General features: G+C 45.7%; 1 protein-coding gene across 1 annotated transcript; it reads left to right on the top strand.

The window, feature by feature from the left end:
* The first annotated feature begins 1366 nt into the window (after nucleotides 1-1366).
* LOC120894357 lies at nucleotides 1367-17609 on the top strand. Its single transcript, XM_040296883.1, has 7 exons — nucleotides 1367-1963; nucleotides 3576-3671; nucleotides 13506-14011; nucleotides 14070-14232; nucleotides 14301-14459; nucleotides 14546-14809; nucleotides 16527-17609. Exons 1-7 carry the CDS (start codon nucleotides 1805-1807, stop codon nucleotides 16818-16820), a joined length of 1641 nt encoding a protein of 546 aa, XP_040152817.1. The 5' UTR covers nucleotides 1367-1804; the 3' UTR covers nucleotides 16821-17609.
* Nucleotides 17610-19062: the final 1453 nt, after the last annotated feature.

Below are 19062 nucleotides of genomic sequence, written 5' to 3'. Positions count from 1 at the left end.
CAAATCCGCGTATAAGAGGTACCGTGTATCTCGGGGACCGCCTCCACTGTATATCACAATAAGTTCTGTACCGTTTCGCAAGAACTTGCACATAAGATGTTTGCGCATACCAACTAAAAAAAATACAAGTTTTTTAACTCTTTTTTTAACCATTCATACTCGGTTCGTTAGACAGCATTTTCAAAATAACATCTCAATTTCAACTTCAATTTCTTTCCACCCCTCATCCAATGCAAACAAACGATTCTAATGAGCAATGCAAGTGCAACTGCGTACTTGCGCTTGAGCCGAGCCGTACCAGGCGCACGCGTTTGCGTTCATTGACCACAAAAGCGTCAAGCGAAAAATTTCATAAACACCCTGCCGCCTGCATTGCCCCCATATGCCCAGACCCTACGGTGGTGCCGAGAAACAACATTAACTTTTATCGTGTTAATCCCATTCTTTTTACGACTACTACTCCCCCCACAGTTTGGGTGTTACCGAACATGCGTCGCATTCCTTTCTGTCGACATTGGACGTAACGACGGGGCACGGGTGTGAGTACGAGCACGGAGCAATGATACACTTTGATTGAGCAACTCTGTCCACAGGGCGCCAGCCAGCCATCTGTTGGAATGATTAAGCGGTCCCGAGCGGTTCTAGGATTGATCTTAGATTGATCGCGATGTGCTCATGAGCAAAGGCACTGTTGCGCCCTTTTTATTGCGATCTCATCTTGACCGTGTGTGGCTTTGAACGAACAAGGCCGGGTGCGGGAGTTGCCCAAGGTTATGGTCGCAGGTTTACGATCAAGGGCCCTCAACTGGGCTACTGGGATGCTGGTGAGCATTTACCGCATATGTGTTTTTGAGAAGAAAATCTAGCATCTAGCGCAATACGTTACACAGAGTAGGCCAATGTTTATTGTCAGTATCATTGGATCAGAGGGACAGAACACTTGTGTATGATGAAGTTATTACTTACCCGATACGAATGTGACATACGGGAGATAATTCATTTAACAGACGGGGTGGTCAATCGACCCGATACCGCGGAGCGGATGCTCTCTTTTGAACTTGTCTCTTTCCCCCTAAAAGCAACCTTGCCGATCTTGGAACGGATAGTCCGAAACAGACAAACAAATCACCAGCGTTTGATGTTTGATCAATCTAACCCCTCGAAGATCACAGGCACCGTGATACACTTCATTAATGAAGACGAACACGTTCTCAAACGCCTGTATCACGCCTTGGTCTTTCCTTTCGGCAGAGGAAAAGAACGAGAGAAAGAAAGAGAGCGAGAGCATCAGCGATCGAGAGTATTAGAGTGTTTGAGAGCAGCAATGTTCTGTTGCGACCGTTGAGAATTAAGATCGCCGCGTTAGTACCGCGGACAGACTGGTCCCGACGTTCAGTTGCTAAACGGCGATCGAGCGCGTTGGAATGCGCAGCTAATTGTTGTAGTCCGTCTGAAGCGTGTTTATTTGTGCAATTATTTTTTTTATCATTCCTTACCCATCCTAGAGCGACCGGAGTACGCTAGAACGGAACGTCATTTTACGAAGAAAGTGACGCACGCGAACGTTTCCACGACAAGATAGCTAATCAAGAAAGTGCAGAACAGAACGCAGCAAGTGCAAAAAAAAACCCGTGACAAAACAGTAGTGCGCAAAGTTCTTAGTATTGGATTGTACTTTTTTATTTTGCTTTATGCATTTTGCTCTTGCAACTGAGCTAATGTGTCCAATCGGTTGCTGAAGCTTGCTGTGTAGAGAGCAGCATTATCTGACGAAACCAATTAGCTCGGTGCATGCTGCCGCGTCATGACGGCGGAAACGTTGAAACCATTTCTCAATCTACCGAACGCGACGGCCGGCGATCTGAAGGCGCACTGTGCGCAAAAGTCCGCCGTCAAGCGCGGCCTGCTTGCGCTCGGATGCATTCTGGCGGCGACCCTTTGCTGTGCGCTCATCGGTGTGCAGGTATGTACGTTTATCAGCTTACAAGTTCCAGTGATGTGTGGCGGAGGGGGCAGCCGATAAGCTCGTACTTAAAGTGTCTTTTAAACCATATATCAGGCAAGCGTTTTCCGCTAAGGATGATTTCATTCGCGTTGTTTATTTTTGCTGTACATGTAAGAGAATCCGCGCTAAAAGCAAAAATAGAACCGTGCGGGATTATAGCTGACAGTGGGCGGTGTGGGTTTTGTGTGTGTGCCGGGATGTTTATGAAATAATTATGCGGTAATTAATATTAATGCCTTGTGTTATGACATTCGGTCGCACTATCTACACAAGTCATGTGAGATTCGGTTGTTTTGTAATGCTAAAGCCACAGCAAACAGGTGGAGGCTAGGGCTGTAATTCGAAAGACGGACTAACTAGCCCGACTGTCTTTATTGTATCACTCCTAGTGACAGTGTACCTTTGCTTAGTGTCATGTATATTTTGAGAATAAATCCAAGCTGTGTGACAATATGACGTTATATTGAATCTGAATTAAAATCATAAGCAGAACCAGATCCTACTTCGTGATCTTTCTAGCGATCGGATCAGCTACTCTGCTTAAGACTGTTCTTGTGATGTTGAGCATGTGATTCGCTGACATCAGACCTCCTTTTGTCTTCCCCAAATATTTGTCTATTTCATTATTTAAAAACTTCTTACAAAAGCCTTTTGAATCCTACCCAGATTCCATATCCTTCAGTAAAACATTCTTCTGATGTTTGTCCTCTTTGTAGAGCAGTCTGAATTGACCAGTTTGTTTAGTTACATCTTGTTCTTGGCGTAAGGATCTACGAGGTCATGCCGGCCTATACATGCTTTCGAGACTTATAAGTTCCCACGCAACTGGATGTAGTCAGTCCTTGCTACGGGAGAATGGTCCATATGAAATTTGATCCTACGACGGGCATGTTCCTTGGAATCTTTTGAAATTGTTTTCCTAAGTTTTGCTTGATATATTTTAATTGTTGTTCTAACGGGTAATAATAATAATGTTTCGTGCTTTTCGAACCCTTCCAACTCCATACATGTGAGTGATGAGAAAATTGTTCCATCGAACTCCTGGTCAATTTAATGCAATATTAATAGCGGGTTAATGTGTTCGCTATTGAAGATTGGCCAGTGTAGATAGAGGGCAAAGGACTTTGAGTACTTCTTGAGTAATTTTTCACATTAAAAAGCTTGTTTCAATTTTTATTATTCTTCTTCTTTTTGTGACACAACAACCGTTATCGGTCATGGCCTGTCTGTTCCACTACTAATGGGCTTGGTTATCAGTAACTGATTGATGATTGCCCATAGCAGGATAGTTCATCCCTCCGCGTATGAGGGACACGGACTTTTAGGAAGCTTGAACCCATTACAGGCATGTTGTCAAGTCGTACGAGTGCACGACTGTACTACGGGTCCAGCTCAACGTCAATTTCGTTCCATTGCATCGGTTGCTTTACCATTAAAAGCCCGCTTCCCTAATTGGCGCATCGTTTATTCCACTCGATTTGATGTATGCAATGGTCTGTCGGTATGCTCCTCCCAGCGACAATGCTCACTTTTACTGACCTTGGAATCTTTTAACCTTTCCCTCCCACAGATCTGGCACTTGAACAAGACGGCCGCACTGCAGCGGGAAGTCGATGACCTGAAGCAGCAACTGTACCTACGGGCTCGCGAATTCAACGAATACGAGGTAAGCGCATCGCCGCGATCTTAATAATCTACGTACGGTTCCGACGGCTGCTGTTGCGTCCTAATCCAACCGACAGACAGCCACTGTCCGTCTAAATGGTACTTTAATCAAAACCGATGGAAATCCAGACCACAAAAACGGTCAGATTACAAAAAAAACCCCGGGGTGGCACGGTTCTGCAATGCGCTGGGTAACACACAATAAAACATACGAACAAGACACGCTTCCAGCACGGGTGTCTGGAAATGGGTAGCCATGGCGCCGGCAAACCACTTGTAGCGTGCGTTTGGCGCGTGGGCGCGACACTGTGCGACGATGTCCATTAAATTAAGCCTCTCCGGCCCGAAATGTCACACTCCAACGGCCTGGACAGTGAGACACTCGCCCCAAAAAACCGGCCCCAGAATTGGGGATGATAATATGCCACAACTCCCCTTCTCCAAAGCAGCAACGATCGCAGCGTGATCTATTTATGATGGTTTTTGGGTCCGACCTGTCGGTATATGGGCACGTTTTTACTGGCTGTTCGAAGTTGTAATGACCTTTCCAACTTTGGCATCCACAGCCTATTGCCTATTTCTGGGCTACCACCCTTCATTGTCACATGCTTTGAGGGGGGGGGGGGGCTTTCATTATAACAGCCTGTGCCTGTGCCGAAATGAGAAGCTTCTGGCATGAAATTGAATTTCCGTTCCGTTCCTGCATACAATTGGCGGTGAAATTAAGCAGGAGCGTTCCATCTCGTTCCCTCGCTGCGGGTGTTGCATACACGGCCCGGGGTTTGAGATGGCAAATATCACATTTCCTGCGGGTTTCCGGCCAGTCACGACGACCCAGCGCCACCCGGTGATCGTCCCAAAACGATATCACCAAATCGTCATTCATTAAGTGTGCTATTCATCCCAAATCCAAACACACAAAACCCAAACCTCCACCGCGCACGGTCTCCGGTCTTTGATGGTGGTGGTGCTGGTGCAAAAAAGGTTGAGGTGGAAATGATTTTATGAACTGCACATGACAGGTTAGTTTGTTTTTTCTTCCTCTCGTTGGTCCCGTTTAGATGCAAACAAGTGTGTGCTGATCAGGAGCGGGTATTAGATGTTTAGATAAATCTTTCCACTGCTGCAGCAATCTGCTTGTCGTGCTTTAAAAGCGGACACCTTTCGTGATGACCTTTTCTCGTTTGGGGGAAGTGATGATACGACGTCATTGGGTGCTGTGATGCTGTGCTCATAATGATTTCATCGAAAAAAACACACACAAATACACACATTTCCGCTGTTTGGACAACTCAAAACTATGTTTGCGGACACGATGAAAGAGTGTGAAAGAAGTGGCAGAAATTTTGGTATTGGAGAAACTTGGAGGTAAAACTTATTCTCAGATCCACACAAATATTGGAAAACTAGACCAAGGTAGACCAGACAAAGGTCATTCCAATTCCAGGGAAAGCCATCATAACGGGGTGTTGGACAGCATTATTGCATCCTTGAATTTTCTCAGCTCAGATGATTAATCATTAGATGTTCGTAAAATGAAGTCAAGGTTTAAATAAAAAGTGTATCATATGGAATGGATTCATTTAGACATGGATATTGTAGCTATCGCTAAGCAGTTTTGAAGTTCTTTATACATCATGGTCGTTTGTGTCACCACGTAAATGAGAATAATATTCTCAGTAGAATCCAGTTCCAATGTTATTATTTTGTTTATGTTTTAAGAATCTTCGAAAAAACAGGTGACATTCTCCTCTATTAATAATGTTAAATAATAAAGTCTAAACAGCAGGAAATTTAAAGTATGTTATTCAAAATTGAGCTGCACAAGGATAGCGCAAAATTTATTTTCAGACGTACAGTAATCCAACTAGACTCCACTTAATTCCATCTTTGGATATCTAGAGTAGCACCTGAAGCTATGCAATTCTTCTGAGTTTTATTCTGCTCTGGAAGTTTCCTGTTAATTTATATTTTTTATGTACTTGATTAATATAATATTATTTATGAAACATTTTTAATAAAAAAAAACAAAACAAAAACGAAAAGTATACCCAAAAACCACCGTAATCACCCACATTAAAACAAACATACTGTACGACGAATGGATTACGATTAAAGCATACAGCAAAGTTGTTTGATGCCATACATTGCATCGAATCAAAAACATACTAATTACCTGTAAAACAACCGACCGCGATACATTCAATACCATAACAGCTACAGCTTTTTTTTGCGCGAAACGTGTCACGCACCACCCAAATCAAACGCGGTCGATATTGCGGTTTTCAGTAAACAACAGCTCGATCCCGCGCGTACGCGCAACCCGTGCGACTGTATACCCCGTGCTGCAACGGCTGCTAATTAAAATCGGTCTTTATTTGCCCTTTTCCATGGTGCTGCTGGTGCATCGTCAACGACGTTTGCAACCGAACCGTTTGCACACTGGATGCTGGCACAACAGTGAATGGAAATACCAATTGCGCTCCGTGTTGGTTGTGATGGTTGGCCATTGCGGGTGCATCGTCTCGAAGCGAATCTATTTCTGTTGCCGTGCCGTTGAAATAGAGCAAGGAATAAGGTGTACAGGTACCAGGTGCATTTTACTGCATTTTATTGGCATTCTTGCAAATGCTGTCACCTACCGTTAAACGTTCAGTGTGAACTTTCTTTCCGCTTGATGGCAACGGCACAGGCAGCGAAACAAGACTTCATTTCGTTGAACCTGTCGAACCATCACACCCATCACGCTAACGATGCCGATGATGCCTAATGCGATACTTTTGCCTTCTGCCCTCCCTCCTTCATCTGCAAAGATGCCAACGAGTGTCCGTTTGTAACGAGTTCGACCGTTAATGGCTACCGAATCGTAGTACAGATGAACCTGCCACCCACACGGCTGGGAAATGGGAAGCGCACGCCATGCACGATTTGCGTCACCGTGTGGCGGCGTGACGGCCCCCTACTGCTCACTGGGTGGTACTGAGCGCGATGCGCGCTTGTCCTTGACTTTGACCAACCTCGAAGAACGGTTTTTCTTTTCAGCAGGGACGTACCACACAGTGTCTACCGTTTTATTACCTTTCTCGGTGCAGCTGGTGGTCATAACGGGTAGGTGGGTCATAAATTTGACATCATAAATTTCCCCTCCGCTGTGGCTTAAGCACAACACAATTTTTTGAGAATGACAGAATGTTTTGCAAATGTTCCCTTTTCGGATCGCAGAACAAATTCTTGTGAACCACGCTCGTCGAATTGCACACAATTACCCATTTGCGCTTGTTTTACATCCTCAGTACGCAGTAGTGTAGTTTCTAGATAATCTTCCCCTAACCGATGCTCACAAACGAACCGTCATTCTATTGATACGAAATGCCTCAGCAAGCAGCCAAAGAATTGTCCAACGATACGAAGCTTCCCATCGTCACGCTATCAGCAACATCAGGGATTGGTCAATACAACCTTTCACCCCCGAACCGTGCACGACAAGTGATGAAATGCATTTAGCCAGCCTTTGATCTGTGTGTCTGCTGTGCCATCAGCAACACTACTAGTACGGAAACTGGCTGCTTCGACCAATCCAACTACGATGGATGGGGAGTTGTAGGGCGCCACCGGTTTGTTGATTGTCGTTATTGACAGTTCGTTTGTGTGATTCGTTCTTAGGGGTTCCCATCTGTACGCCCAGTCCGTACGGGTTCTACCTTTCTGTCTGTTCTGTTAGGATGCAACACTACACAAACTGGGCAATACCAAATAATGAACCGCAAATAGGTCGGGGCTTGTGTCGAGGCACATGGAGTCTAGCCTTCCGGCTACTGGATAGTGCGTAGGAATGTTCTTCTGCAAATCACCATCGTTCACCAGACTTGGATGGCTCCTGTCGTTATGGAACATTAAACAAGCGGCCACCCTGGGTTACCATGGTCCAGCTCGTCAACTTTGACTAATTGGCATTCAATGCTGACATTTATGTAGAGTGTGCACTTACTGGGAAAATGATAGAGCCTAATGGAATATTCGTGTTAGCTCGCTGGAACTGTAATGCTGTCGATACTGGTTAAAATGGATAATGATTTAATATAGACAACCTAGCTATAGCAAAGATGGATTACCGAGTAATGCAATTGTTTTATTCCTATTCCCTAATTATGAAACATTCTCTATTTTAATTGGTATAAACATTAATCCCTAAGTTTATTAAATCCTTTGCTTCTATTTTACACCACAAAGCTGTTATGCACTATAAACGGAACAGTTTATATAGAGTCTTTTTTCAACTACGCTCAAATCCACCTGCTTCTAAAGCACATCAAATAAGCTTGAATTTATTCTTTCTGCTTTATCCTCCAACAAATCTGGAGGGTCAGAAAACACTCCATTCTGCAAGGACTTGACCCGTAAATTGCGCGTGAGCTACGGCTTATGCTCGGAACAACCCACCAGCGCTCCATCAGCTCCATAATTCACCACCAAATGTCGGATATGGAAATCAGTCCACAAGTCTTTAGGTCACGGATATTCAATCACACCCGTGGGGCCAAATATGGTCCCTTGTCGTCTAACGCCATGGCGGTCTTTTATTGTTTGATTCGGCTTGTTGGTGAACAGGTACCACCGGATCTGGCATTGATTTATAGCGCTTCCCATGTCGTCTGCTCTCGGGCTCTAATACACCCTCCAGCAGCACGGGAGGCTAGCATAGACACAGAAGAATGAAGCAAAAGCGACCACAAAAAGGTGCGTCGTCTAGCGCTGGGGGAGCAACCGATGCGGGTCGCAAACGTGACACGGCGGGCCTTGCTCTTGGAATCGGGTTGCGATCCGATCGGGTGCGATAGCGGCACTCAAGGCGTGAAATTATTGACACGCTTACCCGCTGGCGTCTTGCTGGTCGTTCAGCCTCTCAAGCTCAACGCTCACACAAGCTATCGTTGCACCTTCTTGGCAGTGTTAATCATCGATCGCGGGTCGCGGGAAGGCCTAGCCACAATAAACAACTCACTCGATTCTCGAGAACGCCGTAACGATAACACGCATCACTCCATAACTGGGAGGGAAATGGTTCATTTCAAAGTGTGTTGAACCGATGTAAACAAACTCATCACAGGCTGATTGTAGGACGGGCAATCTACTTGGCGATCGGTATTTACTGGTGTGATGGTTCGGTCCCGGCCAAAGCTGCCCTGTTTATCATATGTTTGCCACACGATCATCTGTGCCGCACGGGATTTTTATTAATGTTTATTTTTATCCTCAGGAGTGTACGCCCGATTAAGGCGCGGATAGGCAAGGGGAGCAAGTTATGAATGATTTGTGACTATTTTTATCCCTCATACGGTGTAACGCAAGAAGCAGAAACATTTTATAAGATCATTTCACTCTGAATTCAACGCGCGATCGAAACATTGACTCACACTTGAGATCGTGTGCGAGTTTGAGCAAAGGGAACGGAAACATGTGCTGCAGTATTCAATTAATTCAAACAATTTAATTTAATTGCCCATACATTGCATTCACTGCACCGTCGATTGCACAAGCACTCGGGCTATGAGGCATTCCTTTTTGTAAACTGCAAAGAAACAAACAATACCACCCGTGTAAATGATGATTAATTTGATCTATTTCGCTCTCTGGTTGGCATCGTCTGGGAGCGAAACATCTGCAACGGTGTTGCATCGTGCGAGCCCTCTCAAACCCACACACACAAGCCCAAACATAAATAACTGCCAGGCGCCACTCGGGTTGACAGGCAGCAGCGATTCGTAAACAAATTTGAAAACTCGTCCCAAAAACATCATGCAACCATAAGCTCTCTGGGGCTGGGAAGTAAAGCGTGATCTTCTGCTGCGCGGAACAGGGAAGTGTTGACATTTTGGCACGGTTCACACCATGTTTTGCCCGAAACCATGGCAACAGAAGGCTAGATCTTCACGAACAATCGACTTTACACAAGACGTTAGGCGCTGCCGAGTGTCAAACGATCGTATCAAATCTAACATGCAAAAGCGGCATTTTTTCTTTCTTATGCGCGTCACACAAGCTTAGTTAACTTTCTATGCCCACGCGGCGAAGATGATAAAACAAACCCTCGCTCCCCACATTCCCAACACACCCATACACATTTTTAATCGGCAAAACGGGAGAACCCAACGACTCGGCGAAAACGAACCATTAAATGGGAAGATTTATCGCCGCTTCTATCGCTTTTCGGTTTGCCGCCGTTTGTACTCGTACTTGGCTGTGGTACGCAAACATGGAAGCGTACTACCACTACCAAGGCAGCAGCAGCAGCAGCAGCAGTGAAATATGAAGCAGGGCAGTGTATCGTAAGTTTGATGTCTTATTTTTAAACTCTTCTAGCGAGGAAATACGATTATTAGCGAGAACGGGAGATGCTGACGCGGGGGAGATGGACGAAGAATCTTGTTGACGCTGGTCAATGAGTGTTGCTGTTTTGTTGTTTCTTCTACAGTTTTCCCCCGTTCCCACTGCAAGACTGGTGCAGGACGCTGGCGAAGCCGCAAAACCCGCAAATAAAATTGATGGTCATGGTCGCTTTGTTTGAGGATTTTTAATTGTTATGGTAGTTTTTATTCGTCCAAACCGCCCTACTACCTGCGGGGTCAGGTCCATCAGTGTCAGGATCGGTTCGAGGACTGACTCATTAGCAGGTGAAGGGGAGGGTAAATCGTTATCGTTACCGATGGACCTTTTAATCGTGCGGTGAAATTTGGACTCATCCTTTGACAGCCCTAACACGCTCGGTGGAGAGGAGTTTAATTCGTCAAATAAACAACGCACACACGCACATTAGTTTGAATGATGAAAACATGAGTTTGGGGCAGTATCGTAAATACGAAAACACGATGTTTTATGTTTAAGCATAAATTAGGGTAGCGCTTAGGGTCACTTTCTTCAAGGGCCGTATAGGAGATTGTGTGGTTCGATTTTATTCGACTCAACGTTGCCCATGACTCATTGTAGTTTGTGGGGAACATTGTACCCAGAAAGTATGGATTTATGGTGCAGAATTAAATGTGGTTAGAAGCTGGCTTTATTTATAAGGGAATTTATTTTTATTCAAATACTTAATGAATCAAAATTAATTTTGTATAATAATACATTTTAAAGACACTTTCCTCATTTACATTTAGTTTGATTAATTTCAAATAATTTTGGTTTATCCACCCATACTTATACTGATTTAATTCCCAATGTTTGCTCACTACATTCAACACCATATCAATATTTTGCAAATGGTTTTTTGGCTTTAAGTTGCTTTCAAACATCAAAATAAATTCCATTTTATTTGCTTTTGCTTCTCCAACACTACCTTCCACACGCTACCAGCTCAAGCAGGATAATCAATTAAAATTCCTTCCAGCGTGCAAAAGTACCATCTGCCGAAACATATCCCGTCACGAGAACGCGAACCATCTAAAAGCATAATAAAAATTTCCGACGACGCCACCCAGTTTTGGCGGCTTTCATTCTCAAGTATGTCTCTCTATCTCGATAGTCTCGACGCCATTCGCTCGATTTGTGCAAAAACTGAAAAAACAAAACCACGCAACACATAAACAGCAGCGCAGCACATAGCACGAAATTCCCTTACTTATGAGCTAGCTCAGCGAGCGTAAAGCAAAACACTGCCACGATTAATTTGATCTTATGCTTGAGCTTCCGCATCTTTGCCGGCGTATCGGAACAGACACGTTCGATCGGCAATAGTCAGTCGTTCCATTATAGCTCGAACGACCCTCGTCTTTCTTTCTGGCGTGGGATGAAAACTTTACGCTCCGTACAAATAGCAACAAAAACACTGAAAACCGTAAAGAATTTTAGGCCAACATAGTTTGCCAACAGTGAGTTCGTTGAGACAGGTCGTTGAGTTCATTAGACGGTGGCAGGTGGTGGTTATGGCTGGAACGAACGCTAGCAATACAAAACCCCGTACCGGGGCCATGCAGTTCATTGAGGGTAGGGTGGAAAATATGTTCGAAGTATTTTTAGCCGTCAGACGCGCTCCATTTTCCGCCAAAGTCCGATCCCGCTGGATCAAGCGTTAATTAGTGGACCGGTGCTTTGTAGTTTCGATCGCAATCAGAACCGGCCAGCCGTTTTGGCAGGCCCTGAAATGAGAAGGGGGCAAATGACGCAGATGTGACCGCGGACCGGGTCGAGCGACAATCTCACACGGGTACGGGTGCCGTATTCGCTTCAAGCACTGTTTATAATTTGCACCACGATCATCATTTGCAGAATGATTAATGCGGCGAGTGGGTGGTTCGCTACCGGCTGGCCAGCAGCCGGCAGCTTGCCAGTAAAGTGCTTCACCATATGAACTTGTGCGTTTCACTTTCCAATTCCACTCATCGAGGGATGGGAAGCAACTAAGGAAAGGGGGATGAGGGGTCATGTTTATTAGCCGACGGAAGCAACAAACGAGGAACGGGGAGAGAGCATGAAAAATTAAATCTACCGAATGAATTAATGTCGCGCGTGTCATTTATCACGCCGCTAATACATGTGGCGCATAGTTGCCGGCCAAAGAATGATCTACAGTCGCTACAGTGATGTATGTGCACGATGGAGGCGCTCTGAATGGGCCGAACGGTTCACCAATGACCGGGCGACCCTGCCCGCCAAGGTGGTTCCTGTGGTTCGAGCGCTGGGCAGCACATGGTTGTTGGTTTGTTTGTTTGTTGCTGAACGGTGCGAGGCCATATACTACTCCGTAGGGAACCGATCCTACCTTGAATAGCGGTGTGCTGACGTACATATGCAGTCATAGGTAAAAGTGTGTCTTTTCTTTATTTTTTTACAAATCATCTTGCGAATGTGACGGAAGATTGATGGGAGTGTTAAAATGTGTGAATTTGCTCCTGTCCGGCAGCCGAATTTATTGAAATCGCTGTGTGTGATCATGTTTCAGGGTGTAAAAATATGCTCGAACAAAACGGCGGGCGTAACCGCTCAACCGCTGATAAGCTGCAGATAATTTATCGAAATACTGTGGACAAACGGTTTTTAACGATCGTGGCAGTTGTAAATCACACCCAGGCCCGTGTGGCATTTCGATGAGCAGCTCTCTCTGTGGAGGAATGTTTGATGTTTTCATTTAAGATAATCTGCCTCCGTATTCTAGGCATTTTCTGCCTTCTGTCTGCATGCGATCAAAAACACATATTCGAAATAGATTTCAAAATTACTTTAAATTTAAACGACATGTCAAACCATTTAATGTAACCCATATGTCAAACATCAGCTCACCAACATTCTGAAGTACGCAATCCGTACGTCATCAACGAATCACCTGCCCCCGTACTATGCTCGGCCTGCTACGATACCTTCTGCGCTCTGTCGTAAGAGCAATGCTACATCCACCTAGAACGGCCATGATTTACATAGTAAATTTGATATTTTTAAAAGCTCCCCACGCAGGGACGCACACATCAACAGAAAACGCTTTGCGTAATGATTTGCTTGAAGTCAGGTAAATGGAGACCTTTTCTTTGTTTTTGTCTCATGATGTGCAAACCTTTCCCTCCCGCAAGCCACAAAAGCTAATGGGAACGAGATTCTACCGAACTCCTTTTCCTTTTCTTCGGAAAGGAAGGTATTCCCAAAAAAAAAGGGTTTCACTGTCACTGGCTGAGCCAGTCGAATTTTGGGGAAGGGTGAAACTTTTAATGAACTCTACCTTAATGGGACCAACCCTGGGGAAGGTAGAAGGTTTTGATTTAACGAGAATTGTTATCCCCTTGTGCAATGCTTGGTTTGGGAGTTGTTATCAGCAAATCACACTCATAATCACTCCTGTCTCTCATCGCAGTTTGACAACGAGCTGTTCGACGGGCATGATGAGTACGTGTACGAACCGGACCTGGATCCGGATATGGTCGAGGATGGCCACCGGCGTGAAACGGAAATGAACGAGAGTGGTTTGTCCAGCAGCGGCATGCACGAAGAGGACGAAGACATCGAGGGCAGCGAGGAAGTGGGCGAGGAGGAGGAGCAGGAGGAACGGAAAAACCTTGGCCTCGAGGAGCTGAAGGAAACGAACGAGGACGTCCAAGACGGCGAAGAGGACGACGATATACTGATTGACGACAGTGTCGACATGAGCGTGTCGGCGTCCGCGGCCGGTGGTAAGCGCCGAGCACGGTCCATTTCCGGTGTGACCCGGCAGGGTGTACCGATTGTCGACGAACCGTACGTACCGCGCCGGAACCGCACTCGGCATCCGCACCGGATCTTTGAGCAGTTGCGCCAGCGGCCGGAAGAGCTGGTAACACCACCGACGTCGGGCGAGATGTTCCGCTGGGATGTGGAAAATCGGTAAGTGACGCCTCAAGTGTCTTGGTTGGTCTTGGTGTGCTAATGATTGTGTTTGCAGCAAAACACACACCGCCTCCCACAGCCAGCAGTCGTACGGATCGATCAGCATAAGACCGTACCAGCACGAGATGCATCAACTTCGGGAACATCACAGCACCACCACGCCGATGCCCGTGTCGTACGGTTCACATTCCGGTATAAGGCACCACTCGCGCAATGAGGTAAGGAATGGGGATCCTGTTTTGACTTTTAACTTTCCACTAATAAGCACTCCCTTACTTGGCGCTAGCTGAACGCTGGAAATCCGACTAAACCGCCGGCACAGATACTGAACCGCATGAGCCGCGTTCAGGCAACGGGCGAAAACATGCGAAAGCAGCTCCAGCAGCAGCAGCAGCATCAGCAGCAGCGATTCCCCAAGGTGGTGGGAAATCCTGGAACGCAGAAGGTAAGCGGATCGGTTACCCAAACCGCAGTTCATTCTACAATGTTGTTCGAGCTAACCTTTTCTTGCAACCCGCATCCAAACACCAGGAGATCGTAATGGCACCAGAGTCACGTGTTCGGTTGCGGCAACGCAAAGCCGGAGCCGTCCAGGGCGGAGCCGAGCCCGTTGCCAAGGGGCTGCATCTGGTAAAGCAATCGCCGAACGGTGTTTCCCACCGAAACGTGCGCCATCGTGATTGGACCGCGAAGGACAATGTTAGCAAGCAGGCCCTCCTGTCCCAGACGACCTTTGCGTTCGACGGCGAGCAGCTTACCATCAACGAGCCCGGCCTGTACTACCTTTACGCTCAGGTGAGTCGATCGTACGGGTAATGAGGGATACGCGGCTTTCCGGGAAGTGTTGCATCAGTGTCGTTCGCGTGACACTTTTCACTGGAACCGAGCACAGCGACGACCTCTGGATCGATGGCAGGAGATTGTTGTTCGTGGTATTTTTCACCAATATAGATAGCTTTTTTGTGAAAATGGAAGAAACATTCTTTGCAAAGCGGAAAACTAACCACAGCAGTACCCTACGGCAGTTTTGTATGTTCGGAGAAGGTACAAATTATTTAGCAGTTTTGCCTCTAAAATCGTTTTCTTACACTGTCGCCTATTCTTGGAAATATTTTTTTTTAGTTATTCGGTAAATGCTTCCAAGAAGCCTGATAATATATTTGGAGTATGATGGACTTGCGATTCAAGCTAGAGCTTTATAAATTCATAGAAAGCAGAAGCTAACGTCGTTTACAGGAAGATATGGCACAAAGTTCCTCGTCATTCATTTTTTTCTGGAAATTGATCAAGTTAATTAAGCTTCAAATTACAGTTTAGGCTTTTGTGAGGAACAATGTTTGCCGAGAAAAATTGAGTTGCACATTTTTCTTCATGGACGCAGTAGTAACTGCGAAAATCCTCAACTTAGGCCATACTTTTTAAACAGTGTGCAATATTGTTTGCTTCTAAGTTATCAATTTCTAGCGCTGTGACTTGTCTAGGCCTGTGACTTATTCATTACCATTGCAGTCTTACATATGGGGGCACGGTCAATGACGAGGATGTTGTTAAGTAGAACACAGTTAAGTAGAATAGAGTTCACGACTGTATCATGAGACCAGCACATTGTTACATTGCTATAACATTAAATAAGCTCTGAAATATCATTATATTTTGCGAAAAAAAAACATAATAGATTTTAATAAAGTTGAACAACTTTCTATCCGCCTAATGTGCAATCTAAATTACGAACAACAATCCCATTGAAGCTTTCAAAGTAACCAGCAGTAAGGACTTAATATCAGGCTGCATGGTACCAAATAAGTCTGTAAAGCCTGTACAGGCGGTCCCCGAGATACACGGTACCTCTTACTCGCGGATTCGGAGATACGCGGTTTCCTAAATTTGACAGTTATTTGGGCTTTGTACTGAATTATACTGATTTGACTCATAAATTGGCAAAACAAAATAATTTCTCTTTAGATCGAATGTAGAAAACCATTTCAAAAGGTTTGAAACAGTTGTATTCAGTCAGCATCTTATCAAATAAGCAATAAAGTAGCTAAAACCACCCCTTACTTGCAAAATTATACTTTACTTTACTTTACTTTATACTGAAATTTAGTGATATTTTGGCTGAAAATCGCGATATTCGAGTTACGTGGAAATTCGAAATACGCGCTATTCGAAATTGTGTCCGTTTTCGGTCCCCATTAACCGTGTATCTCGGGGACCGCCTGTATATGCTGGCATGACCACGTAGGTCATCAGGCCGAATAGAAGAACCTTCAAAGAGATTATAATTACTTACTTAGTTGGTACCATCGAGATATAAGTTAAAAACAAAGAAACACAAATTAGTATCTGAGAGAGAGAAAAATAGATAAACTATCTAAAATTATTAACATAGAGACAAACATTGGTGACTTACGTCTATTACATTCAGCGGTTACGACGGTAAAAAAAAAAGTTGCAATAATGCTGTACGATCTCTACAACTTATTGTTTATACGCATTCCTTCCCTTCTTTCAGGTGACGTACGACAACGAGCACGGCAACAACGGCTACAAGGTGATGGTCGGCGGCAAAAAGCATCTCTCCTGCACCGTCCACGTTCAGGGACAGAACACGAACGCCTGCTTTACGGCGGGATTGACGGAAATTGAAACCGCCGGCACGACGGTCGCGATCGAGGACTTTGACCACGGTCGGCACCACGTCATGTACCCGGAGAAAACGTTCTTCGGCGTGTACAAGGTGGGCCGGCTGCCGCCACACACCGGCCCGAACGGGAGACTGCGCCAAGCCCGGAAGGTGCTGCCTTAATGCGGCAGCGGAAACAGGGCGTGAAGGCGATTGTGAAGCGATTGTAAATTTTATGTACTGTATTTCGGCATGTGTACCTGTACGTGTGTGTGTATGTGTGTGAGAGAGGGTGAAGTTAAAGAAAGAAAAAAGAAGAAGCAGTAGCAGCAAATGGGTTAGGAAACAGGCCACACATTGTAACACTTTATTGCAATCGCTACTAGGTGTGGTAGGCAACAGCGCAGTGTAGTCAGCATGTGTAGCCTCTCTATGTATTTATTGTCCTTCTCATCCCGGTGTGTTTGCTGTTCGTTTTCCCCCCTTTTTATATTACTTCTAAATACTAAAACTCTCTACCAGTAAGCATTCTGTGCTGCATTATAATACTGTACTGTATCGCCTCGTGTTTGCATAGCCCACAATGTACTGCATGTAGTCACATTCGCCCTGTTGTTGGTTTGCACTCACCCGTCGGACATGCATAGCTCTCCATCGCAGCCCGGGTTCAATGCAGCCAAAGGAAAGCGAGTTTGTGTGTTAATTTTACAGCACGTGCTTTCGTGCTGAGCAACGGAATCGGCCCTGTTGGCACGGATTGATGCAGCACAAGTAACGAGGCGTGTGCAATTTGATAGCATAAGTGTAGGGAACCGAATGATCGAGGTTGAGAAAGATAGATAGAAAAAACGAGTAAAAGCACACAAAAAATCTCCCTCTCTCTTTGTTGAGACAGAGTGTCAAAGCTAAAGAAAGAAAAGTGAAGAAAACCCGTTTCCCAAATAAAGATGTACCATTTGCAGGAAGCAGAAAGAATGTGTTGCACACTTGAGCGAATCGTCAACTTCAATCGTGTGGAAGGAGGATGCAAAAAATAAAACCAAGACACGACAGATAGGGTTGATAACTCGATGGGCGATAACGGCGATCCAAATATTCGTCGTTTGATAGCCTGGCGCTCGTTTAAGGGGGGCCTTCTTGCCTCCTTCCCTTGGGTTGGATTCCGGTTGGGAAAGTTTTTCGCATTCCAGCACGCGCAACGAAACAGGAAAATGTACTGTTCCGAGAGGGGAGGGGGGGGGTTGGGGACGCGTGATGGTGCGTCCATCCAACCCAAGAATGTGAACCGTGACGGCACTCGTGACAACGCAGTGCGACAGACACGGAACGAAGAAGACAACGACCAGAAAAGCTTAACGATGCATGTCAGCAAGAATGGCACCACGGGCCCGGGAATGACCCGGCACACGGGCGATGACACACATATTAAACGCACGGGGCCACGAGCGTTATGATGCCGTGTCACCCGTTTTTTTTCCTCCCCCGGTACAATCACGCCCGACACTTAATGCTCGGCGAGCTGGCAAAAAGGATTGGAGGGTTGAGCGACGAATTTACGACGATTTTTGGTATGAATTTCTAGAAGGTGTCAACGTGCGCAACGTGGTAATGTCTGACAGGCGGGCGTCAAACCCATCGCTGCTTTCTGTCTGCCCCTTAACGAACTTTACTCGTCAAGCACCGTTTTGCATATCCTTATTAAAACGGCTGCTGCAGTTCTTGGGTCGACCGAAAGCGATTGAAAATATTAATTCTATTATCGCTTCATTCATAACAAACACTCTTCAAGGGGCTTCTCCGCTTCATTATAAGAAGGGAAAGTGTGCAACGTTCTGGCCATCTTTTGAGCCATACATCTTCTGTTTTTTTCTGCTCCCCATTTTTCTGTGAAAGCGCTCCTTTTCATGGAGATCTTCCATCGCTCCTAAACCCGCCCCTTCACATCGTCGTACGTCGGGGCGTGCTCGGAGTGGAGCATATTTTAGCATACCCAAGGTCCAACCCCATCCGTGCGGCCCCTATCGTTTGCCGGGTGATTATCATATCCCACCCACGCTGATGCTGACGCTGGCAGAAATAATAAAAATGCCTCATCCCGCAGCCAGAAATGGCCGCACGACGAAAAGCGCCCCAACTTTATGCTTTACGACAAGCAGCGCAGCTCGCTCACGTTGGTCATGAAGCGCACATACACGACAATGTCTTGTCGGTGTCTTTCTTTGCACTCACTTTTGTTTTTCACACGATGTAACACGGTGTAGCGAGCAATCATAAAAAGAGGCGGTGAAAATGAAGCTCTAAAGGGCATATAAAAATTGGTGTAGCGGTGTAGCCGGCTCGTAACCGTCCACAGCCGGGGGAGCACGGGAGACGCATTAGTGCGCAATGAAATGGGAAATGGGGAGCGTTCTGACAGGTGGTGGTG

Source organism: Anopheles arabiensis, chromosome 2 (genome assembly GCF_016920715.1).
Source record: "Anopheles arabiensis isolate DONGOLA chromosome 2, AaraD3, whole genome shotgun sequence".
In the NCBI taxonomy this organism is placed as follows: domain Eukaryota; kingdom Metazoa; phylum Arthropoda; class Insecta; order Diptera; family Culicidae; genus Anopheles; species Anopheles arabiensis.
Note: the sequence above shows the minus strand (reverse complement) of the source record. Positions and strands in the feature narration are given on the sequence as shown.

Bases quoted from the DNA above. Each gene is read 5' to 3' on its own strand.
- LOC120894357 (XM_040296883.1), top strand. From the start codon at position 1,805: ATGACGGCGGAAACGTTGAAACCATTTCTCAATCTACCGAACGCGACG. The intron at 14,012-14,069 runs GTAAGTGACGCC...TTGTGTTTGCAG, and splicing joins CGCTGGGATGTGGAAAATCG to CAAAACACACACCGCCTCCC. The intron at 14,460-14,545 runs GTAAGCGGATCG...TCCAAACACCAG, and splicing joins GAAATCCTGGAACGCAGAAG to GAGATCGTAATGGCACCAGA.